We start from the raw sequence: 26908 nt of genomic DNA, 5'->3' as shown, positions 1-26908 counted from the left end.
AATAAATTAGAAGCTTCAGCAAGAGTTTAGACTTTTAAGCATTTATTAAGGAGAATAAGAATTTGGTGAGGAGAGAGAAAGAGGCCTAGATGCCTATATCTATCTATCTCAGGAAGCCAGCATTTTTGCTCCACTCCCCATGAAGTCCTGGAGAAAGAGAACGAGAGAGAGAGCAAGAGAGGGTGTGAAAGAGAGAGAGAGAGAGAGAGAGAGAGAGAGAGAGAGAGCAAGAGAGAGAGAGAGAGCTCACGTGCACAAGAACCTTGCCCCTTCGTCCCACAAGCCTCCTGTGAAACCAGGAACATCCCATCCACACGCACACACAGCTCCAAGCTAACTGGCTGGTAGCTTTGATCGACAGTACCCATTAGCAAACATCACTTCCTCACGCCAAGGAACTGACCTTCCAAGCCACATGGCTTGCCCTCAGACGCCTTCTCATAGTGGAGCTTTCCTAAAGTAATTCTCCAGCAGGTGGTCACTCCAATTGGTACAGATCCTACAAACAAGCTCACTGTGCTTAAGAATAAAAAGAAACAGAATTTTAAAATGCATCACACAGAAAATATATTGTAACAATCTACGGGTCAGAAGAGGAAGGAACTAAACCTTAAGAATGGCTGACATGTTGAGAAGAATAAACATAAATCCCAAGTCCTCCACAGAATATATTTCAAGTTGGTAATGCTGAAGTATTTATTTTTGAAATAGTATTCAACCAGCAAAGAGTCCTATTGGGTCCTCTATCCGTTCATAATAAAAATCTGAGCCCCATCTTCCTGGAAAAATAAATTTTCATGAGTACACTAGAAAATATAACTATGTAAATCCCCTACAGTTATTTCATCTGATGATGTAGAAAAATGTATGGGGCGCAACAATGGCCCAAGATTTCAGAGGCCTAACAGTGGGAATTTCTCTATTTTCTAGCTATAGTTTATTTAGAAAACATTTCAAAACATAAATAATAAATTTCTTATTTGAAATGTGTCCAAGTGATACTGTGATATTTTTATGTTATGGAACTGCTCATAAATGTGTGGTGACAACATCATTAATAGTTCTTTGATTCTGTCAGAGCTCACTCCTAAAAAATATCTTACTCAAGAGAAATAAATTAGCCAATTAAATGTCCAACAAGATATTGTAACTAAAATTTCAATAAAAGGAAAAAACATTTCAGATACTGACACAAAAAGTGACAGAACTAAGAACCTATTCTCAATAGATAAATGGTCAAAGGATATGAAGAGTTTTCACAAGAAATGACAAGTATCCAGAGGAGAAAAAATGCTCCAGAATAATAAGAAAAGCTAACTGTTTGGCCTAACTCTATCTGTTGGAGGCAGTTTGAATGCCAACACTTGTCTTAGTTCAAGTTCAATGTTGGCTATGGGGTTTACTTTGTCCCAACACGGTCAGGATGTAACAAGGATTCAGTGACCCTTAGTTTCTCTGGACTCCATCCCCTTTATCAACCAACAGAAATACATCTGGTCAGTAGAACAGGATAAGATGAAGGGATATGATGGCTCCAGTGGGCTTCAGGAATCCACCAAGTCAGAGGGGCCTAGACTGCCCTTGGCTGGGACTTTTTATGCTCTTACGTGGCCAGGAAGCTGTGTCAAGGAAGCCAGAGCTAATCAGATCCCTGGAACAGCTTTGTCTCCTTTGAAGGAAAGCTAATCCCTGGTACAGAGGGAAGGTGGAAGGGACTGGGTCTACCCCATGTTGTGGGAGGAAAGAAGATGTGACAGAAAAATGCTGGTAGATGATAGTCCTGTCATGCCACAGATATAGAAAAATCCAAGTGGATGAGGGATAATTCATATTGTTCAAGTTGTGCTATGTGTGATGTGCATTTAGATGGCCAATCAGTAGAGATTATGCCCCCACCCACGTGTGTGCAAGTGTGTGTATACAATGTGAATGAAAAGTGAGTTGGGTCATGAATTGAAGAAGAAGAAAGTAGGCTAGATTGCTTTGACAAGCTGCCAAACTCCTTTAATGACCCCAAAGTCTCTCTGAAACAAAGATCCATCTCGTGTAATACCAATGTTCTACGAGTGGTGGTGTGAGGCTGTTCTAAGTGGTCTCAGTATGGCTGAAAGTCACTGTTCAGTCTCCAAAGAATTGAAAATGAGCGTAAGCATGTTCTAACATAACACAAGCAGGGAATTACAAGGAGTGTCACAGTAAAGGATGCTGAGGGAAATATGTGACTCAAAAAGGCAAAGGTGGGCACATGGCAAGAGCAAAAGGAGACCAAGTGAAGGCCTGAGTGTCCCATTGAAGTCCTTGTGATGTCACAGCAACGAATCAAGGGAGCACATGAAGATGACTCACCCAGGATCGACTGGCATCGATTTGCTATGATCTGCATCCTGGAAGAAGTAACATCAAGGGGCCATAATGGAATATGCTGGCACAATAAGGAACAACGAATCTGAGGAAACTAGAGAAGCCTCGGGAGGCCACACCAGGAGAGATCAATGTCTACCATGATGTAGATCAAAACGACACGAAAAAGTAACTGAGCTCACATCAAAAACAATGACCCACACTGAGTCCATGGAAGACACCTCCTTCCAGGTAAAGAAGTAAGGAACTCCAGGTGCAAAATATTGCAAATGTCGTCCAACACTGGCAATGTGTCATCTTACATAACTGTTTTTCTTTGCAATGAGAAAGGGTTCTATTGAAGGAGGGAAGATACCAGAAGAAATCAGGAAATGTCTGTCATATATATTTTTAAATGAATAAAACTTTCAAAAAACTTCAGGCTTAAGGATATTATTAAGAAAGAAATTAGTTTAATATTAAGGGAAAGTCCCTATTCATATTCAAATCATTTTAAAAATCTGATAACAAAATAACACCATATCATCTACCTGAATAACTGTTCACTGGGGGAACAGTTATACATACATACACATATGCCTATACAACCAAACATGTACCTCCACTCACACACGCATACACACCTGAAATAGAAAAATTAATAATTAACCATAGTTTGGTAAACCTTTGATACTTAACCATTCATTTTCATAGGCAAATGCAAATTTTCTTCTCTGCTTATATAAGTACTTATAAACCTCCACACATTTAAGTATTTATGTGTATATCCATTATTTGCATATCTAAGTTGCATGAAAAAAGAAAAATCTGATAGTCTAGACTGAAATCTCACTTATTTTAAACACACTCATTTAGAGAATTTAAAGAATGTGAGATTGTTCAACAATCTTGATTTTTCTATATAGAAGAAAAATCTTATAAGGATTTTTAAACACAATGTTAATAGGCTAATAAATTTAGAGCTGGAAGGAACCTTAGAAGCCACAGAGTCCAACACCCTCATCTTACAGATGAAGAAACTGAGGCCCAGGAAGATTAAATGACCTTTCCAAGGTCAAACAATTAGTAACCATTTCATATGCTTGTTTTTCCTTCAATTGATTTCTCCCAAATTCCCATATTTTCTTGAATTATCTCCTAATTTTAGTTCTCATTTCCCAACCACTCATTTAAGATTCATGTCTGTCCAGTTTCTGAAATATCTGTCATTTATATCATTAGTGTATCGTGCAATAAAGCACTGTTTTCAAAAAACTTCAGAACTGAACTACTGTAGAAAATAGAAAGGTATTCTATCAGTACCATTTCACAATGCTACATTAGCTAGCCAAAGCCATGCATTCTCTACTTTTATCAAAATTATTGGACAATGTCACAAATTTAGAAATAGAATGACAAAAAAACCTAAACAAGTGGTATTTGAAGTTCTGAGTCCTCTGGCATGCCATATCAAGAGATGATTCTAAGGACAGAATCACAACTCCCTAGTCAGCTGCCAGGGACAATAACTTTTTCCTCAAGACATAAATTTTACAATGACAATAACCCAATTATCTGAAGGGATAATCACTTAATAACAGGTAATGTGGCATAAAAAGCCAGGCTCTGGGTCAAAAAGACTTGCTCTCAAGTCCTGCTTTTGACCCATACTGGCTATATGGCCTCTGACAAGTCATTTAACTTATCAAAAGCCCCAAGTAAGTATGGAGTTCTTAACCTGAGGTCCATAAGCTTTTTTGAAAAGATATTTTGTTAACTTTTTCAATATAATTGGTTTCCTTTGTAATCTTATGTGTTTTATTTTATTCATTTAAAAACATTCTGAGAAGGGGTCCACAGGTTTCACTAGGCTGCCAAAGGGTTAAGAACTCCTGCTCTAAGACTATAAATTACAAAATAGCTAATATACATTAGTAACAGAAGCTTCCTCATCTCGAGATGTCCACAGCAATAAAATCACAGATCTGGATTAAAAAAAAAAAAAAGATTGCTCATAGTTGAGCCAGACCAGTATGATGAAAATGACAACTGTGCATAAATCAATTTACTGATTTTGTACTGTGCTAAACTACAAAGGATTTACTTCGTAAAAAGACAAAATAATAACATTCCTTCAGATTAAAAAAAGTGTAAAAGTCTCAAAGGAAATAAAATCTCAAGGTAATCAAGGGGGCATAGCACTTCCAGATCACAAGCTATAATACAATCATCGGGGGCAACTAGGTGGCACAGTGGATAAAGCACCAGCCCTGGATTCTGGAGAACCTGAGTTCAAATCCAGCCTCAGACATTTGACACTTACTAGCTGTGTGACTCTGGGCAAGTCATTTAACCCCCAGTGCCCTGCCTCCCCCAAAATACAATCATCAAAATTATTTGTACTAATTAAGAAGCAGATATGTATATCCATGGAACAGACTAGATAAGCAAGAATCAAAAATGAGCAAATTCATCAGCTAGTGTTTTATACTCCCAGGAATATAAACTGCAGGGGTTGAAGGAGTCCCTCCTTGACAAGAACTTATAAAATAGTAGCAGACTGGCAGAAAAATAAGTTTAGTCCAGCATAATATACCATGTAACACAAGTGCCATTTGGAATAGTCTAGACCATTTAAAAAAAGTGAAAGAGAAGATGCAATGCACCTTTTCACAACCATAACTAGGAGCTTTGTGAGGCAAAAAGGAGAGAGGGCATCTTAAGAGACAACATAAACAATTCTAACGATGTCGAATCAAAAGGCATGTACATGAAATATCCATATAACCAGGAAAAAAAGGAGAAAGAGTCAGTTGAGGGGGGTGGACAGAACTTACAACCAAATACTGATAAAATCTTATATCCAAGATACACAATAAATTTTTAAATCTAGAAGACCAAACCATTCCCTAATAAGTCAAATGATATGAATATTTCACAAAAGAAACATTAGAAATTATCAACAAGATAAGTGCAAAGCAAAACTCTGAGGTTTCTCACCTTACACCTAGCAAATTGTCAAAAATTACAAAAGATACAAAGATAGGTTAGAGGAGAAGAATACATTAATATGCCATTGGTGGAGCTGTAAATTAGTTCAATAATTTTGGAAAATAATTTGGAATTATGAATGAAAAGACTGTTCATCCACTTTGGCTAAGAAATCCCATTTTTGGAAATACAGTCCCAAGGAGCTTAATGGAAAAGAAAGGTTCCAAATAAACAAAAAGTTATAACAACATTTTGAGATGGAGGGGATGAAAAAGTGAATATTCATCAAATAGCAAACAGTTGAATAGATTGTATTATAGAAATGTAATGGAATATTATTATGCCATGAGAAACAAGAAATATAAGGAACTCAGAGAAGCACTGTCTAACAAGCAAAGTAAGAAAGACCAAGAGAACAATATACTCTATTACTACATTAAAGTAGACAAAAAGAACATTATGGGGCAGCTAGGTGGCGCAATGGATAGAGCACCAGCCCTGGAGTCAGGAGGACCTGAGTTCAAATCTGGCCTCAGATGCTTGACAATTACTAGCTGTGTGACCCTGTGCAAGTCACTTAACCCCAAGTGCCTCACCAAAACACAAAAACAAACAAAAAAAAGAACATTATAACAAAGCCTGAATAATTAGAATGACCAATCCTTGGCTTCAAAATATTTCTTTCAGTAAAGGGATATGGAACTACAGGTGTCAAATGTTACATACACAGTTACTTCAACTGTAGGTTTTCTTTATTACAAAGAAAGTCTGGGCTTACTGGGTAGTGAGAGGGGGAATTAATACATTTGGATATAAAAGCAAAGGTATCAATAAAATTTATCAAAATAAAATAAATTATTTTTATTATTTTACTGAAGGAAGAGAAGGCTTTTCCCTTCCTTATAACAATATATTGGGGGGCAGCTAGGTGGCACAGTGGATAGAGCACCGGCCCTGGATGGAGGAGGACCTGAGTTCAAATCCGGCCTCAGACACTTAACAATTACTAGCTGTGTGACCCTGGGCAAGTCACTTAACCCCAATTGCCTCACCAAAAACAAAAACAAAAATATATTGTTGGGGGCAGCTAGGTGGCACAGTGGATAGAGCACTGACCCTGGATTCAGGAGGACCTGAGTTCAAATCCAGCCTCAGACACTTCATACTTATTAGCTGTGTGACCCTGGGCAAGTCACTTAACCCACATTGCCCTGCAAAAAAAACAAAACAAAACAAGATATTGTCTCCCCATTTCCCCTAAAGAGGCAGATGAAGAAACCTCTCCTTTGAAAATTCTTTCCTAAATAACTACACCCCACAAAGTCCACTACTTAAAATGTTTCAGAGGTGATATTTTAAGATTTATCTATTGAGAAAAGAGAATGGTTTCCCTTGGCACATAAGAACTGAATCATATTTTTAGAGCTGGTGTACTGAATGGTGTAAGAACATCAAAACAGAAGGTAGTCCATGGTTCACAATCCATATTCTGTTTTGAAGAGAGCAAGAATTATAATGTGCAAGACCAAAATGTGTTCTTATCAAAAGCAAGATATCCTTATCTAGTATCTTAAGGATTTCTAAAACTCCTTTATGGCAAATCTATCAACTCCGTAGCACTTTAAATTCAAAGAACACTCCATGAACTGCCAAGGAATCAATAATTTAAATTGTCAAATATTAGCCACAGCTTGAGTTTCCAATCATTGTGCCAACCACTGTCCAGGGTGGTTAGATTATAGACTGCAATAAAATCACTAGGGTCATTAAAGGAACCAATCAAAGTGAACCAACACTGAAGAACACTGGAGTTTCATAAGCTCTTAGGATCACAGATTCAAAGCCATAGAGGTCAAGTGTAACCCTTTCACTTTACAGGCGAAGAAACTGTGGCCCAAACAGGTTAAGGTGCCTACAAGCGCGTGAGATAGGATTCAAAATCAGGCCTTCTTGACCAAGTTCAGTGCTCTGGAGAACATGGTGTCATCTGATAAATGTGTTTTGTTTTGTTTTTTACCAGTTTCCCTTCTTAATCCAGGTTTTTTTTTTCTTCAGCCAGAAATAGAAGACTAATATTAATTCCTCCTTTCCCCTCCCCTTTTCTAACCTCCCTCACAAAAAAAGCAGCAGCATACGGCTGCATCCCAACTTCCTGCTGTAAACTGCCTAGGGCTCATCCAGATTCCCAGGAAGGTTCAGCTAATGCCACCAAGACATACAATTTATGGGTTGGCCTTAAAAACAAAACTAACCATCTAGAGTCTACATTTTAGATACCAATAGAAAATTCAAGAGAAAAATATTTAGATGGGCATGTGAGATCTCACTGATACGAGCTCTCCAATTATGTGGCACTGCCATCCCTCTAGGCCTTCTCATTCTACAGCAATCTCCTCTATGTCTTTCTGTAAACCTTGGATAGGGGTCCACACCCAACATGTTAGGGGCCTTCATGTGATATTCTCTGGAGATAAATGGAGCACACAGGCCATCCATTTACTCTTCCTCACTCTCATTATCTGACATATCTACCTACCATATTTTCTTTTCACAATCTCTGATGGCATGTTTTTGCTATCTCTTTCATACGTCTTCTTTAGTAATACAATGAATTCCATTTATGAGAACTAAAGGGCTCTCCGTTGCTATTTGGGTAACCTACAAGTTTGAACAAAAAAGAGATATTCCATGATTTGCAGTCGCATCATCGCTTAAGGAATTTTGTTTTAAAAAAAGATGGGGTTTTGTTTCAAAAAGAAGCTTGGGATCATTACAACACACCATCCCCAATCTAATACAGCTTGCTAGCTTCTTCCTCCAGGATTTGGGTCCAGTTCACTGTCCATCTGACCAAAATGCATGGATGGAAAAGCCAGTTCAACAGGCCATCATCCATTTATCATTTCTATGAGGATACTTAGGCCAAACTGTTTTGAGTGATTATAAATTCATTCCAAAGGGTCGACAAAGTTAAGAGCAACATCTGTAATACTTCATCTATAAGTAATCCCCCTTCCATTTCTACTCTCTACTGAATTTCCTCCATGATAGTCACACACATTTTATGCCTTATTTTATTTAATAATCAGAGGGTTGAACAAAGCTCTTTATTGCATCTCTCAATGAATCTTGTTCAATTAACATAGGACTAAAAAATACCTTTTTGCCTCTAATGCTGCATGAAATTTACTCTACCAAATCAAATCTCTTTTTATAGTCAGCACAGTAGGATCCTGTGTTCTCTTTCTCTTTCAGTCAATTGTATGATATAAAGATGTGGACCACTGTGGAATATAGTTCATAAGAGCCTGTCTGTTATTTTCAATACCTTCATCAAGGGTTCCCTCAAGAGATGCGTAGATTTTTCTTAAAGATTTTTATACAGGTGAGAAAAACTGGCATAAGTTTCGGTAATTACACTTTTATTTTCTCAGTCATCTTTTTCTGAGATTGATTTTTTTAACCCCTAAGCATCTGGTAATCCTCTCATTTTTTTCAGATACTTTGGAAATCAATTCCTCGAAGGATCACATAGTGACCATCCTGTGCTATATCACCTTTCAAATACCTGGAAAATGTATCCCTGATATCCACCAAATTGTCTTTCAGTGTCTATATGGGCCACTGTTCTTCCTGTCCCTGTTTCTTTAGTGCCATGTCCATTTCTTCATTTATCAAGAAGCATTTATCTAGCATTTACTATGTTCCAGGCACTGTGGCTGGAAAAATTCTCCCACAGAAGGTGGCTGAGTCTCAAAGGAAACCAGAGAAGACAAAAGTCAGAGGTAAGGAAGAACATTTCAGGCCAGAGGACAGAAATTCAAAGACATAGAGAGGGAAAATGGTGCATCATGTGTGAGGACTGGCAAGTCAATGACTGTAGAGTACAGAGAGAGGAGTAATGTATAAGTTAAAGGTAGGAATGTATTAGGTAATGAGGCTTGAAATGCTGTGTACATTAGTTTATATTTGAACCTAGAAGTAATAAGGAACCACTAGAGTTTGTTGCATAGTATAATGATGTGGACATACCAACCTATGCTTTAAGAAAATCACATGCAGCACATATGGTAGTGCTATTGCTACTGAGCTACTGGCAGAGGGGGAAAAAAGCATGTTATAAAAGCTTTTACAGATCTTTTCGGGGTTTTGTTTTTGTGTACTTCCAATTTCATCCTTAAATGCTCTGAAAATGATCCATCAACAAGCATTTACTGAGTGCTTACCAAGTGACTGGTAACCTGCTAAACACTAGGCATGCAAAGAAAAGCAAAAAAAAAAAAAAAAACCATCCCTGCCCTCAAGGAGCTGACATTCACATTAGGGTGAAAATATTTAAATAACTAGATACAAACAAAACACATACAGGACAAAGGAAAGACAATCTGTGAGAGGAAGGTACTAGCAACTAGAGAGACCAGGAAAAACCTCCTCAAGAACTGGAGATTTGAGCTCTGCCTTGAAAAAAGCCAAAGAAACGACATGGGGAAGAGTACTCCAGGCATGGGGGACAGCCTGTGCAAAGGCACAGAGACTTTCCTACAAATCAGTCCAAAATTACTGGTTTATAAGAATAACGGTAACTAACATTTCTACGGCACTTAACATGTGGCAGGCACTCTGCTCAGCACTTTATAATTTTCCTCTCATTGGATCTTCACAATAACCCTGGAAGGGAGGTGCTGTTATTTTCCTGGAGCAAACAGAGGTTAAGTGACTTGCCCAGGATCACACAGCTAGTACTTACCCAAGACCAGATTTAACCTCAGGTCTTCTTGACTTTGGGCCCAGTACTCTGTCTACTGGACCACAAGGAGCAAAGTGGAAGAATGGAAGATAAAGTTCTTGGGACAACTTTACATGTCAAACAGTGTCAGCCAACACGCAAGCAGGCAGTGTACTAAATGCTGGGGATACAAATTAAAAAGAGAAAGTCCCCACCCTCTACAAGCTCACAATCTAATGGATGAAGACAGCACACAAAGGGAAGGGAAAGGGGAGGAAGGAAGGGAAAGAAAGTGGAATCTGCTCCATCCAGTGCAAATAGTGGGAATGAAAGATGGCTAAGTTCTTTGCTCTGCCGTCTAGTTCTCAGATCACAGTGGGGTAGAGGGTACTGATGAGGTGTAAGTGTAAAAGCCAATACAATCTCAAAGGATAATGAGTTTCCTGGTGATGAGGTTTTCTGATCACAGTGGAGTTCGGTTCAAGGAATACAGTGCAGTTCAATTGTGTGTGTCTGGACTATTTGTGACCCCATTTTGGGGTTTTCTTGGCAAAGATACTGGAGGAGTTTGCTGTTTCCTTCTCCAGCCCATATTATGGATGAGGAAATTGAAGGAAACAGGGTTCAGTGACTTGCTCAGGGTCACACAGCAAGTAAGTGTCTGAGGCCAGATTTGAACTCACAAAAAGGTGTCTTCCTGACTCTAGGCCCCAGCACATTTTATCCACTGTGCCATCTAGGTACAAGGAGTGCTGCTGGTGGGAAATAAAGAGTTAGCTTGCCTGGAAGCCCTCTTTAAATAGAGGCTGTGGGAAGAGTTTATTTGATCCTGGAACCACTAGAATTCATAAGGGTGGGGGTGGGAAGTGATATGGTCAGGCCTCCATTTTTGGAAACTCACATTGGCAGTTGAATGAACATTGAATTGAAGCAGGGAAAACCCTAAGCCAAAGTTAGAAGGTTGATATAATTGTCTAGGTGTGAACTAATAGGCCCCGAACCAGGGCTGTGGCTGTGTAAGAAGAAAAGGAAGCACAGACAAGAGATGTGATGGATGAAATGACAGTCCTTTGGCAAAGGACTGAATCTGTAAAGTGGAAAAGTCAGGAGGCGAGGGTGAAACCCAGGTCGGAAGTCTGAGGGTCTGGGTGGATGGTGGAATTCTCAGTAATAATAAGAAAGCTTGAAGTAGGGAGGGGTGGGGGAAGGGAGGGATGAATTCCTCGACTTCTGCTCAAGAGCAAATGGGAAGAGGAGGCAGGTGGTGGTGGTGATTCAAGCCTGGGGTTTGGCAAGGTGACAGGAGCGATAAGAGAAAGGATTTGAGAGTATAGGCCAGTGTAGAATTGAATTGATTCACCTATGGTTCCAGAGGAAACAGAAAAGGGTAGCTAGGACAGGGATGATGGTTGGGAAAAGAACAAAGGGGTAAAGGGAATGGAAGGCACGGTGAGGATGAAAGATGTTGTAAGGCAAGGATGGAATAATAAGCTTTGGATCAGATAAAGGAATTTCAGAGTCAGTTCAGGTCTCCTGCCAAGCTTTCGATTAATTTGTTTTTCCCTCTTCTGCTTCTTTCAGCTTTATGTGATACAGCTCACAATCTTCCACTATCCCCCTCCATAAGATTTTACAAATGAGTTCATGTCCTAAACCAGTGTTACAATTGGCTTCTATCTCTATTCTTGGCAAGGAAATCGAGTGTTTGCTGGCTGAGGTCGCTTCTAGGTTCTTTTAGATTCTCACTGTGGCATGTGATTTAGATCAGTTAAACTCCCTTAGGAGATAGCTATGTCAGTATCTATTCCTTTATCCAGTTCCTAATTTAGGGAATCATTTTCTTAAGTAGGTCAAGTTGGAGCTGTTGATTCTATGTTGTATCTTTTCATTTTATTCTCTCTTCTAATGCAGTATTGATTTTTCTTTGTTCTAACAATTATCTGACTGCACAGAGACTTGTACAGTCATTTCCTACAAGAAATAATTTTATTTTACGTGATATTAATTGATGCTCACCATATTTTCCAACAAATTGTATTGCCCTCTTCTAACCCCCTAGTCACCCAGGTTCATATCTAGGACTCCTCAATCTCACTCACTCCATCCAATCAGTCCCAAATCTCATCATTTTTATCTCCACAATTTAAATAGGTCTTTGCTGCAATAACACACTCACCACCCTAATCAGGCCTTCATTCCCACTTATTATTGTGATTACCTTCTAATTGGCATCCTTGCCTCAAGCCTCTTACCACTTCAATCCATCCTGCACAGGGCTGCCAAAGTGATTTCCCTAAATCACAAATAGGTCTAACCATCTGATCCTACCCACCAACACAAAACTCCACTGGCTCCCTATCATCTCTAAGATTAAAGACAAGCTCATCTCCCTTCATCACCTGCCCCCTCCCTATTTTTTCTAGTCCTCTTACACTTTATTCCTCTCTAGTTAGCATAATCCAGCTACACTGACCCATTTGATGTTTCTCCCATGTGATGCTCCACCTCCCCACTCTGAATCTGCCCTGGCTCTTCCCCAAGTCTGGGGTGTTCCTCACCTCCACCTCCAGGCTCCCCTGACTTCTTTCAAGACTCAGCTCATGTGGCAAGATGTGAAGCGCTGGGACTCCTGTAGCAGAGGCAGCTAGGTGGTACAGTGGATAAAGCACTGGCCCTGGATTCAGGAGGACCTGAGTTCAAATACCGCCTCAGACACTTGACACTTACTAGCTGTGTGACCCTGGGCAAGTCACTTAACCCTCATTGCCCTGCACCTTAAAAAAAAAAAAAAAGACTCCTGTAGTTACAAGATTGGAAATTGTCTAAAAAATGCCAAATGTAGTGATTTTTCAGGGAAAAAAAGAAACTATTTCATGTGCTTCATTTTATTCACAAGATTTCTGTGAAATAGTATGAATATGGACTAGTCTTTTATAGAATGGGAAACTGAGGCATGAAGCAATTAAATTACTTGCCTGAGGCCAATTCAATTTGTAAGTGATAGATGAAGCTAAAACCCAGGCTTCCTGACTAACCAGTCCAGTGATAGGCACCTTTCAACCTAAAACCTCAATAGAAACTAAGCATTAGCCACTGATCAGCCCAGCAGAAAACCAAGTCCAAGTTGAATCCTCCTTCAAGTCTCCTTTCTCCCCAAACCACGGTGGCCAAAGGACCTTCCGGCGCAGCCTCAGGGGCCTCGGCCAAGAGAGAAGAGCTTTGAGGAGAGTGGGAATAAGAGGACAGATCTCTACATTCTTGCAGAAGTCAAGTCAACAGCAGGTTCCAATTGATGTGGAGGATGTGAAGGATGAGAGCGAGCGATGAATTCAAGGTTACTGAGATTCCAATCTTGGCTGACCGGTGGTATCATTAATAGACAGAGAATTTGAAAAGATGGGTGAGGATCAGAGCTAATGACAAATTCCATTCCGGATCAGATGTCTGGGTAGTGATGCCAAGCAGCCTGGACTGGAGTTCAGGGAGATACTGAGGTTGAACTTAGTACAGAATGAGAATCAACTGCAGAGAGGTGAGAAGTGAGCCTAAGGGAATGGGTAGAATAAGACAGCAAAAGAGTCTAGAGAAAGAAGAGGACAGAACCACGGGCAGATACTCAGACCTAAGGAGTGGGGCGGAAGTCAACACACAAGTAAAATAACCAAGGAAGTCAACAGTGCAGGCAAAGTCATCAAAGCCACAGGAAGAGAGGGTGGACAGCATCAAATACCACAGAAAGGACAAGAAGCATGAGGCCTAAGAAAAGGCCATAGGACTTAGCAATTGACGGCTGATGGAAGAGATTCAAAGAGTATTTAGAGTAGAATCCAGATTGCAATAGGCAGAAAAGTAAATAAATAAATCAAGTAGAGGCAGAAATTTTAGACTATGCTTCTGGCGGTGTGGTAGATAGAGTTGGGCCTGGAGTTCAGAGGACCTGAGTTCAAATCCTGTCTCAGGTGTATGACCCTGGGCAAGTCACTTAATCCTCATTACCCCATGGGAGGGGGAAAAAAAAGAATTGGGGAAATTACATGGCCCCAAAGAAGAAAGAAGAAAATGTATTCTCCTTTTGCGGAGGGGGGGCGGGGATTGGTAAGGGATTAGTCCAGAATGTAGCATATGCTGTGAGGTGCGGCCAATGCTTAAATTTGTTAGAAATAAAAGAAAGGGGGTAGCCAAGTGGCGCAGTGGATAGAGCATGACCCTGGATTCAGGAGGAGCTGAGTTCAAATCCGGCCTCAGACACTTGACACTTACCAGCTGTGTGACCCTGGTGAGTCACTTAACCCTAACTGCCTCACCAAAAAAAAAAAAGAAAGAAAGAAGAGAAAGTTCATTGGGTAGGGAAGTGGAGAGATATATTCAGAAATGACAACTCCCAATTTCCCACCTCCAAAGGTCCAAGCTGGCCCCAACAGGGCTAAGTAAGGTAGGTCTAAGACTTCATAATGTGAGACTGATATTGTTGGTGAATGCCATGTGTCAAAAATAAATATATCAAGAACTTTGTTAAAAGCTTAAAAATCAAATCTATAAAATGCTGCATTAGTCTTACAGAGTACAAAATGAAGCAGGCAATAGAAGCCAGTAAATTAAAAATCCAACTTGAGGGCAGCTAGGTTGCACAATAAAGCACCAGCCCTGAATTCAGGAGGATCTGAGATCAAATCTGGCCTCAGACACTTGACACTTACTAGCTGTGTGACCCTGGGTAAGTCACTTAACACTCGTTGCCCTGAAAAAAAAACAAAAAACAAAAAAAAACCCTCCTTTTGTTGTTATTCAGTGGTGTCCAACTCTCCATGACCCCATTTGGGGTTTTCTTGGCAAAAATACTGGAGTAGTTTGCCATTTCCTTCTCCAGCCCATTTTACAGATGAGGAAACTGAGGCAATAGGGTTAAATGATTTGTCCAAGGTCACTGAGCTTGTAAGGGTCTGAAGCCAGGTTTGATATCGTCTAGAGGAGTCTCCTGATTCCGGGTCCTGCACACTATCCATTGCACCACCTAACTGCCCTACTTCTCTTTTATGGATGAAAATATCCAATGTATCCAAAACATCCAAAAATCTTAGCTTACTTCCTTCATGGTTCCTAACATGGCGGATAATTCTGATTGATTCCACAAACATTTATTAAGTGGAAGGCACAGTATGGTAAAGAATGCTGACTTGCCAGCAGACCTTGGCTTAGATCCTGACTTGGTCATTTAGGAGTTATGTGACCTTACACAAGTCACTTTACTCATCCATAAAAAAGAAGGAAATGGATTTTAAATGATCCTGTGCAGTTCCAACATGCTGTAATTCTTCTTTCTTAATCCCTTCCTCCTTTGACCTTTACCAATACTTTTATTATTGCTTACATACTTTCACATTGTAGTTTATATCATAGAGGCTGTGTGTGTGTGTGTGTGTGTGTGTGTGTGTAGCAAGTACATGAGCATCCCACAAACACACCTACCCCACCCAAACGAAACTGTAAAGGAGTTGGAGATGGGAACCTTGTTACTTACCTGTCTCTGCTCCCTCCCCCAACCAATTCTTAATACAGCCCCTTATTCAAAGTCATTCAGCAAATTAAATGAATTAAATGTCTACTGAATTTTAACCCTGGATAAGTTTTAATTTATGGTCAGCATGCCTAAGGATCAATAAGGCTTTTATAAAATTTACTGAAAGAACACATAAAAATCTACCCAAAAGTTAAGTATATTTATTGTATTATATAATTGTACAGTATATTTATCTAAAAGGCACGAAATCATTTAAAATTAAACAAAATCATTCAGGCTCTAACAGAGACCAGAGAAATTAAGTCTGTGAAATAGGATTATTATTCATGTTCATGTAAACATAACATCATGGCATTTACAGGAAAAAAGGGAATCAAGGCTTCATCTAGTCTAGTTCCTTCATTTAATAGATAAGAAGACTAAAGCCCAGAGAGAAGTAACTTGTATGAGGGAGTACCAAGGAGAAATATTTCTCCATGCAAAGTTTAGAAGCTAAAAAGCCTATGTATCTAAATCTTACACATCTTAATTACTAACTCCCAAATGATGCTTTAATGAACCTAATCACCTCTTTCAAGATCTAAAACCCAGAGAACATCCCTATTTTTTAAAAAAATCATTCTCTATATTGAACAGTTTTCAGTGTAGCAACAGATTACACTAAATTTAAACTTCTGTGTGTGCTCTTATAAATAATTTTCCATGTCAATAATTATTCTAATTGTTCTCTGAATACTTTTGTCAGAGTTTAGTACCACTAAAATTTTTAAAGTACATTTAAAAGCCCTTCAAGCTCTGCAGTGAACACTAAAAATTTTCTATGTTGGGCATTGTCTTCCAAAACAATAATCTTTAACATACAAAATTAGTCTCTAATTGTTATAATAAAAAGGACTAAGAAGCTGTCAGATAAAGAACAAATGACTAAATGTTTACTTAAAATCTTCAGTTGTTAATAAAGTCTTGTAGTCTGCCTTTATTGACAATTAAAACCATAATATTGGGCTAAAGAAAAAGTAAATATGAATGAAAGGAAAACTTAATACATTCATTTTGGAAGGTGCCACTTTTATTTCACAGCAATAGACTTTTACTGTATGTGAAATAAGTCCAAAATGCAGACAGCTGTCAGCCAGAGATGTGAGGCTGCACAACATTATAAAGATGGTTTTAAGTAGATTCCACCTACAATTCCTCTTAAATGAGGAAGCAATTATACAAAAAGGCACCTAAATTGTGGAAACACAATGAACCAACATTTTGTTTTCCTGAACATGTTCTAATAGTCTTCCCAAAAATTAATAAGCAACTTTTTCCAGAAAATAATAAAGCAACTACATTTTCAGAAATTTTCAATTAAACAAATATTCCCACTTTACCAATCAAAAATGGAGATAGCTTGGAATAAAAAAAAAAATGAATAAGAATGAAGATACCTGAGTTCTAGCGGTCCCACCTTATTCACTATGTAACACTGGGAGACATCATATGACCCCCTCTGGACCTCAATTTCCTATCCCCTGTTAAATTAGGAATGAAGCATCTGGATTAGACTGACCTCTTCTAGTTCTGACATTTTAGGTGTATTGAACAACCCGTGTTTTCCCTGCATTTAAGTGAACTATTTTATTTAACTTCTAGATTATTATTTTCTAAACAATTATTAAATTACTAAACAACTATTAAACAATTACTTCAATATCTTTTAAAAGTAGAAGAATCAGAAGTGTTATATTTGTATAAAAGCCAATATGCAATTATGTAGCATAGTTCAAACTAAATCATATCGTCCAAAGCAATGATAGCTCACTAAACTGAAATACCCAGGTGCCATTGCACATAACAAAAATTGAACAAATGGTACACATTTCCTATATGTAAACTGCCTTATTTACCTTTATTTTATGCTAATATTGGTGAAGATGAATGTAAAAGGATCTCCCCTCTATAATTAAGCTTTCCCCATCAATAGAAAGCAAACATCCTAAATAATAGTGAAAAAACGGACTATCATTTAGAACATCATCTAAATGTCATTGTTTAGTCAAATAACTTTAAAACCCTAAGAACATCTTTTCTAAACTCTAAAAGCATTTTACAAATATTTTTAGATTCATTCGTTTTAAATCTCTAACAAATGATAGGCAACAAATGTATCCACTTAACAATATCCCAGAGGCACATTTTTAAGGCTACATGATTACCTCACTGTAGCACAGTAAATGTAATTTCCGAAAATAGGAATGTTTATACAATGGCCAAGTAGAAATGCTGAAGGAACACTACACAGGGCAAACGGTTGATAAAACAGCTTTGCATCTATGCCACACTTTAAACAAATGCTCAGCACCGAGAGAGCAATGTGCCAGAGATCCTTTTTCAGCATTTCTAAGAAATAGATGCAGTGAAGGCTTCAACCATGACAGAAATGCACAAGCTTCACTTGATCTTCTTTCTCATTGGTTGTCTTTTGGGAGATAAGTAGGCCACCCACCTCCAGAAAAAGAAATCCATACCACAAATAGCTTAAAGGTAAGGAATGTTAAGTAATATTTTCCACTATCTCACCCCCACCCCCTCAAAAAAAAATGCTTTAGAAACTATTTAATCTTGGAATCTTAAACTTTTAGAGATAAGATGACAGGACACTTTTTGGGGAAAAAAACTAATGATAAACATGCTTATAAGAATGTACAATACAAAACTGAGATTTTAATCCCAATTTTTAAACCTGAAAAAGAAAGCCATAGGATTCCTGTTATATAGACATGACACTTTAATATATGTCTTATATGTTAAAATCTAACAGCTAAGTTAGGACTGGAGGAGAAATGATAATCTTTAAAGTGTTCTGGTATATATCCCTCAATTTACATTATTTTAAAGCATAATCAATTAGTAAATCGATGAACAAAACTGAAGTGTTTTCTGTATCAAGTAAAATGTAATCAATTATAATTGACTATGGTATATATTTATGCAAGTGTGAAATAATACCAAAAGAAGCAATTTTTCAAGATAGTTAAATAAGTTCATGGAGTCTAACTGAAGATAAATAAAAACATAAGACACTAATACTTTCTTACCACCAGATTCTCTCTCTCTCTCTCTCTCTCTCTCTCTCTCTCTCTCTCACTCACTCACACACACACACCCTCATTTTCTCCCCATGAGTATTTCCAAATAACAATACAGCTGAATATTCTGTAGTACCAACATATGGGTCTCTGTATATAGTATGTTCTCTTTAAATTATGAACTCCTCACACGTACAAATGGCTCTTTAAAATGGTCCAGTAAACTGCTACACCATGCCTGTTAAATTGCTGTCTATTATGTACTTTAAAATATTTACTAGCAATTGGAGGTTAATATAGCACTCTTATTGGGTGGCAATTATTGCTATTAAAAATATACAAATACTATAACACTGTGAACTACCACAACAAAATGCTAAATAGAAAACATGCATTAGCAAATTAGGAATGTCTGCATGAAGGAGAATGACCTAGTATGGATTTAAGATTTGTAAAGTAAATATCAAAATTTAAAATTGCAACAAATGTTCATTTGAATGTGAATAAAATATGCCTGGCCAGTGTAAGATCATAGGCAACATCCCCTTTTCCCCAAACTCATTTAAGATAACTTATGTTTGGTTCAAAGGAATGTGTTTCAAAATTCCAAAAGCTACAGTAAGACTGATATAAACTACTTTCCCCTAATTCAAAAAAATTAAATAGGCATATGGGGGTCAACAGATTATTTTAGAAGTTTCAAATGGAGGATCAATGAATCTCAATGAGAAATGTATCTTCTATTCACTCTGAAAAGAAAAATGTGGATTACCCATATGCTCATATTTAGAAAGATAATTCTAAGCAAACAACAATTTGAGTGTATGGTGTGGTATCAACCTAAGAATTACATCACTCTGAACATCTCAAAAGTGTATTACACTTGAATCTAAAGACACAATCACTACCCTCCATAAGGTTGCAATGTAAAACAATACTAAATATGCACTTCAGCTCTTGGGTATGGAAATTCTAAATTGAGCTTGCACGAGGATGCACATTCATACAAAACCTAAGTATAAATTGTTACACTTGCCAAAGGAGCAGCTTTCACACAGAGAAGTGAATCTGAACTATGATAAGTGAGTTATCACCCTCGCCCAGAATGTGATGGACCACATGAGAAAACTATTTGGGTCACAAAGGCACAGTCAAGCATGAACTTCATGCAGTAGCTACAAATCTCACAGCAGGGTCTGTGAGAAACACACATGGTTACAACCCTGATCAAATAGACAATCATGCTTTTAATACAGAAAATAATACCAAGGAAGTAAAGACAGGAATCTAAAAAGTAGGATGCACTACAACATGTTGAAACATGACAACCAGAAAATAAAGTCCTTAAAGTGCTAGTAGAAGCCTTAATCCACCCACATTGCACAATAAACTTGGGCTAAGGCATAATGAACACCTATAGTTAATGCAGAGTGGGCGGGTTGATACTACAATGTAGAATCTTAACTCTCTAATCTCTGGTTTGTGTTTCAGTATGAACTACAGTAATTTGATGACATACACAAATCTTACAACCAGAACACTATTCAGAAATTACATTGCCCCAAAGAGGAAGCATGCTATATAGGTTTTATAGTCAATAGGAGAAGTTTTATTTAGGGCATATGAAAATTCAAAGTTCAGTCCATGGATCATATGATGTAATAGCAATCTTTAGAAGCATTATGTAGTGGCAATATGTTCACACTATTGTAAACCAAAAATGTATAAAGGATTCAATTAGAAATTCTACTTTTATAATCAAAAAACTTTACCACAGAATTAACAGTCCATTTCAATTGTTTTCTAAAGAGCTTTGACAACTTGTTCCAGTCACTCTCTACACTAAGAAATATGGCAAGAAATCTTATTAATTTAGTATATTTTTCTATTTGAAAGGTTCTATAGGAACATAAACTATTTAATTTTTTAAAAGAACTTTAAGAAGCGTGCTAAATGAGAGCACAATCCACTCTTAGCTAGCTGTCATCATTACAGCAAAGTACTCAAGTCTGCAAAATTGTAGTTTTATATAAAATATCTCTCAAGCACTTGAATATAATCTCTTAGCTACCAACATTCCTCCATCAGGCTTTTTAAAAGAGTAAATTGTAAAATAGAGAAAATAAGCTGTATCCTAGTGGTTATACCAATTTTAAAATTGGTCAGCATCAACATGGTTCACGTTAGAAAAATACAATGTAACACTGTAAATTCACCACAAACAAAAGCTGTAACCAGTCAGCATGACACTTGGCAGTTTGTGTGATCACTATCCACTGACACTGGTCTACTGGGCTATTTTAATTACCTGTAAATGTGTCAATGTGGTCACCAGTTAACTAAACCAAAACATTTTAATTCCCACTTAATCAATAAATTTACTAATCTATGAAGGTCTCTACCTGACAGATGCTAATTAATATACTAGGGGGTAGGGGGGAGGAGGTGTATATTCCTGTCAATCAACACCTTCATTTTTTCTGGGCTATTTAAACAGACTACTTCAGAAAGCTATATTAATATGTAATTAATATGTAAAAGCAAAAGGTAACACTGAATTCAGTTTTCATTACAATTTCTTACAAATGCAATTTTCAACTTAAGTATTAAAATAAGAACTGAACATCTTTTGAAAATTAATATGAACTATGGCGCTAATGCTATCCCACTGTTACTATAAATTTAAAGAGACACTTTCCCTGGAGAAGTTGTTTGTGTTGATTTGAAGATAAATTTACAAACTACCATTCAAAACAACATAGCACCTTCATTTCAAAAGGCTGGTCAGAATGTACATTTCTCAGCTCAGAGGCTCAAAGAAAAAAAAATCTACTTTACCCATAATTAAATGTAACTAATCACATTCTAAGCACTAAATTATTTATCCAGAGTAAACAAGGATTAAGAGGAGATGACGCTTCTATCAGCAGCACACAGGTCACACAAAAAGGATTTCCAAAAATGTGTGCTTTCCAACGTTCAGAGCCCCAGAAACTGCACAACTTAAAAGAAGCTTTTTTAAAACATCAGTGAAATAAACTGTTCGGTTAATTCCACAATTAAATGCTGCCTTCTCGGCTCTGTTTACAAAGCTTTTCTCAATATTTAAACAAATTTATGCTAGCACCACAAGCACATAGCTGTACATATAATAATCCATGCACAAAGCACACATTGAAAAACCATGCACTGCAATTATTAGCATAAATGCGAGCTTCAATAACGTGATCGCATTCAGGACTTTGGGATGCAGCTCAATAAAGCAAAGATGACATTTTCCACCAAATGTCATGAGGAGCCAGGAAATAGTTGCTGCCGCGGTATGCGATTTTATTTAGATTAATTTAATGTTGTAGTTTGGGGGCCCAGGTTCAATGAGAACAATTGACTACGTTGCTATTCCTAGAATAAGCCGAGCAATGTGAATTCGAAGTAAAAGTTGTCCATTACCAGGAGAGAGGAGGCGGATAAAAGCGATGTCATCAAACCGCCCGGGAGGGCACGTCTGTGGATTTCTGCTGGGGCTGGGGGAGGGGAGGGGAGGGGGGGGGGGAGAGGCTTCTTCTGCTTTCGGACTGGTCCGGGCAAAAGGTTTCCCTGATCTGAAAGGAGTAGGAAGCATCCCAGAGCCAGCTGTTTGTGTTTACAATCACCAGAGCTCGCTCGCTCCCAGGGTTACTCCTCACTGACACAATCACATTCAAATGAAGTGTTTTCGCTGAAAATTGCGAAGCAATTCGAGATGAAATTAAAACACACACACACGCACACTCGCACACACGCACACAAAGGCAGGGAGCCGAAAAGGAAGAGATGGGGGGAAAAAAGCTGCCTATAACATGGATCACGGCTTTAAATTTAGAAGAAAAAAAATCCCAGAAAGGGGGGAAAATATGCACCGAAGGATCCGCCTGGAAAGTGTGACCCCGGAACCCGGGCTTTGATACTTTCACATGCAAATCAATGGGGCTGCTTCAGGAAGACACGCTCGCGACAAATGATTTTAAAGAGCAAAATAAACACTGGAAGCGATCCAAGGAGGGAGAGACGATCAAAGCGGGAGACGGGGAGAGACAGAACAGAGTCGCCAGGGAAGCCGAAGGGGACAGACGCGAGGGGCGGGGAGGAGCGACCCCGAGCAGTCCTGGCAGCCGAGGGCTAGAGCCCGGGGCTGGAGAACCGGGGAGCGGAGAAAGTTGCTGGGCGCTGGGGGTGGCGGGCGAGCCGGCCCGGCCCTCGAGCCTCCCCCCTCGGACCCCGGCCCCCGGCCCCGGGGGGCGGACTCACCAGCGAGAAGAGGTTGGAGTGGCAGTCCTCCAGGCTCGCCCCGTTCGCCACCCAGTTCGCTGCCGCAGTCATGATCCTCCCCGAGCCCGGCCGCCAGAGCGGGGCATGTCTGACCGAGTCCGAAGCAACCCCGGCAGGGAAAGCGGCTGCGCCCGGGCAGGCGGCGGCGGCGGCGGCGGCGGCCGCGGGGGTGGCGCCGCCGCCACGGGCTGCGAGGACGAGGACGAGGACGCGGGCGAGGACGGCGGCTGCGGGGGGTTCCCGTCTCGGTCCCGGCCCCGCCGGCGGCCCGCTCCGATCGGCCTCGTTCCCGGCGGCTCCCGGGGTGGGGCGGCTGGGCGGCAGCGACAGCTACGACGACGACAACGGCAGAGGCTCCGGGCTCCCGGGCAGGATGCGGCGAGCGCGGCCTCTCGGGGGGCCGAGGGAAGGGCGATCCGACGGCCCGCGGGGCTCCTCGGGCGCCCAGACACCCCCGCGCTCACTCCCCGCGGGAGCGCGGCCCGAGGCTCGCGCGCAGGACGCCGGGGCCTCGTCGGCCGTCCCGCAGGCTCGGTCGGGCCGGGCCGGCCAAGGACGGAGGCGGCGGAGGCGGAGGCGCTGGTGACCGCGGCCGGAGCGGGAGCCGGAGCCGGAGCCGCCGCGGCGGCTGCTGCTGCTGCGGCTGCAGGGGGGCGCTGTCCGCCCGCCCGCCGGCCCGGCCCGGCCCCCTCCCGGGGCTGGCTGCGCTGCGCGGGGCCGGCTGCGCTCGGCCGCCCCCGAGGCGGATCCCCAGCCCCAGCCCCAGCCCCCGCCGCCGCCGCCGCCGCCTTGTTTATTTCCAGTCACGGAATCCCAGCGCGAGCAGAGCGGAGTGGAGCGGAGGGGAGGGGAGGGGCGAGGAGGAGGAGGGCGGCGGGGGCGCGCGGGGGCGGGGGCGCGCGCCGAGGGGGCCGCGGGCGCGCGCGAGGGCGGGCGGGGGCGCGCGCGAGGCTGAGGCTGAGGCTGAGGCTAAGGCTGAGGCTGAGGCTCGGGCTGGAGTGTGTGAGGAGGCGAGCCGCCCCGCCGCCTGCGCCGCCGCCGCCGCCGCCGCCACCCGGGCCGTGCTCGCGGGCCTCCGCCGGGGCCGCCGCCGCCTCGCCCTCCTCGTCCTCCGCCGCCGCGGACTCGCCAGGGGTGCCGCCGTGAAGCCGCAGCGGCAGCAGCAGCAGCAATACCAGCAGCGGCAGCAGCGGCAGCAGCGGCGGCGGCACCGTCCCCTCCTTCCTCTTCCTCCCCCTACCCCCCCCTCCCTCCCTCCTCCCCAATCAGACTCGGGCTCCGCCGCCGCCTCCTCCTCCCTCCTCCCCGGGCTCGCTAGCTCTCTCGCTTCTGACAGCAATGGCGGCCGCCGACCGCGGGGCTCGCCTCGCCATTGGGCGGTGCGGCGTCACGTGGGCGGCGCGAGGGGTGGGCCGGGGAGGGGCGGAGGAGGGCGGGCGGGGGGTGGAGGGAGGGGGGAGCGGAGCTGGCTGCGGAGCTGGAGCAGGAGCTGGCCGAGCTGCGCTCGCAAGTCCTCCCGGCTGCGCCGTCGCGGGGCACGGGATCGCAGGCATCCCGTCCCTCCCTCGCCCTGCTGCTCGCCCGGGACCGGGACGAGGCCCCCGGGCAGCCGGCCCTGACTGCGCCGGCCGCCCCGCCCCCTCGTTTGCCTAAAGAAATTCTCGATAGCCTGTCCGGTGGTGCATGAGATGCAGCCCACGGGAGACTGGGCTCGGATGCGGGCCAGGGGCCTGAGGAGAGTGAGAAAACCCTCCAGCGACAGCCGCGGGAAGAACGCTGGCCTGGCAGCCCGAGGGTCTGGGAGCGAATCCCACTCGTGCCACTTAAACACCCGCAGGGAACAAGTCGCTTCCCCTCCCTACGCCTCAGTTTCCTTACCTGTAAAATGAGCTCATTGGACTAGATGGTCCCCAACGTCCCCTTCAGCTCTAGATCAAGGAACTTCATGCCCTGGGTGCCTCAGTTTCCTAGCTGTAGATCAAGGAACTTCCCCCTCTGGGTTCTTCAGTTTCCTCACCTGTAAAACGAATGCATTGGACTAGCTGGTCCCGGGGGTCCCTTCCAAATCGACCTCTCTATTCTCATGTTAGAAGGTAAGTTCCTTATGGGCTTGGATTCCTTTTTGGGTTTTTTTATTCCCAGTACCGAGGCCATAGGTGGTTAATAAATATTGACTGATTGATTACGGAGGATCCTAGATGTAGAAATAGAAGGGACCATCTAACCCAGCCCCCTCATCTTAAATAGACAAATGAGGAAACTGAGGCGCATGAGGAGAAAGTGACTTGCTTAAGGTCACAAAGTGTCTCAGGCACGATTTAAATTCAAATCTTCCTGTCTTCAAATCTAGTGCCCCAACCATGGTACCATACTATTTATTTGACCCAACATGTAATGCCCTTCGGCTAATTACTTCCTCTCTCTCTCTCTCTCTCTCTCTCTCTCTCTCTCTCTCTCTCTCTCTCTCTCTCTCTCTCTCTCTCTCTCTCTCTCTCTCTCTCTCTCTGGGCCTCAGTGGCTACAAGTGAAAGTGAGTTTGGGAGGAGATTCATCATCTAGTCTCTGGCTGACTTCAAATCCCACTATCCTTGGCGGTTCAATTAAGTTACCTCTAAAGTCTCTTTCAGTTCTGACATTTGTGATTTGGGGGATACATGAAATATAAAATAGGACTTCTCACCTCCGGGGAAAAAAAAAACTCAGTGGCCTACTTCCTTTTATTGTCTATTAATGACCCTTGTCAACATAGGTATACTCACTTTCCCAATGGGACATCACACTTTCTAGGTTTGTTTCCTCGTTTGTAAAATAAGGAGCTTGGACCAGATAATTTCTAATGATCCCAGCAACATTCTTGGACACTATGACTGCCTTAAATGGGGTCTACTAATAAAAAGCCTACAGTTTTTATACTTGCCAGAAAGAGCCCCTGGGAGGAAACCAAGGAGAAGAACCACATCCTCCTCCTAGAGGAATCAGTGAAAGAAGAGCTGGAAGCCAGACCTTCCTTCTCCTGCTGGTGACCTTGAATGAGTCATCTACTCTCTTTATGACTTAGTTTCTTCACTTGTAAGATGAGTATGATGAGAGTTCTTAAGGTTGCTGTAAAACTTTAGCTAATTCGAGTCACTCCTGCTTGGACAAGACAGAAGTTTCATCCTCATTCTTAGAACTGGTCCTTGCTACCTTTTCACGGTTAGAGAGGGCAAAGGCCAATTGGGGAGGTGGGGGGGGGAACAGAAATAGCTTCCATGGAGATGCTGTCTTTGCCCTAAATGCCAGAGATGCTGGCAGGATTGCAGAAAGGGATTCCAGTGTTAGGGCATCCTCAGAAGACCCTGTTGGTTGGCCTTGGAGTTAGGACACAGGTTGAAATTAAACCCTGCCTCTGACACATTCTAACTTTTGACCCTGAAGCCTGTCAGTTTTCCCATCTATAATGGGATAATGCTCCTTGCACTTACTTTCCCACAGGATTGTTGTTAAGTTCCAATGAAATAAATGAGAACCTGGTGATGTGCAAAGAGTGTTGTTAGATTAGGAGGTCAAAGACCTGAGTTCCAGTCCTTTTGTGTGATGAGTTAGACAATTCACCTCTCTGGGTCTCAGTTTCTTCTTTTAAATGAGGGGTCTGGAGAGATGGCCTTTGAGGAAACACACACACACACACACACACACACACACACACTTCTAAACCCGTGGCCTACATTCTACTCCTGGCACACTGTTCAACCTTGTATTCAACCCCTTTAAGGCATCAGTTCCCCCTCTATAAAACTAAAGGGTAACACAAGATCACCTCTGCAATTCTTTACTGGGTACAAAATTCTCTGATTCTAACAACAAACACTTCCTACTAAGTTCCTACTATGCACCAGACACAGTGCAAAGCACAGGGCATACCAAACAGCCCCTGCCCTCAAAGATCTTATGTTTTAATGCACCTGT

The 26908-nt window shown here is 41.6% G+C and overlaps 1 protein-coding gene across 3 annotated transcripts in view; it reads right to left on the bottom strand.

Moving 5' to 3' along the window:
• Positions 1-23125, bottom strand: part of MED13L (mediator complex subunit 13L) — a 428665-nt gene extending 405540 nt beyond the window's left edge. For all 3 annotated transcript variants that reach the window (XM_043988426.1, XM_043988440.1, XM_043988433.1), the window contains exon 1: positions 22940-23125. In XM_043988426.1, the coding sequence (XP_043844361.1) occupies positions 22940-23011 (72 nt within the window). In that variant the 5' untranslated portion in view covers positions 23012-23125. The remainder of the gene's footprint in view (positions 1-22939) is intronic.
• Between the last annotated feature and the right edge of the window lie 3783 nt (positions 23126-26908).

The sequence above is a fragment of the Dromiciops gliroides genome, chromosome 1, assembly GCF_019393635.1.
Source record: "Dromiciops gliroides isolate mDroGli1 chromosome 1, mDroGli1.pri, whole genome shotgun sequence".
NCBI lineage: Eukaryota > Metazoa > Chordata > Mammalia > Microbiotheria > Microbiotheriidae > Dromiciops > Dromiciops gliroides.
The sequence above is the reverse complement of the archived record's forward strand: the minus strand, read 5'-3'. Positions and strand labels throughout refer to the sequence as shown.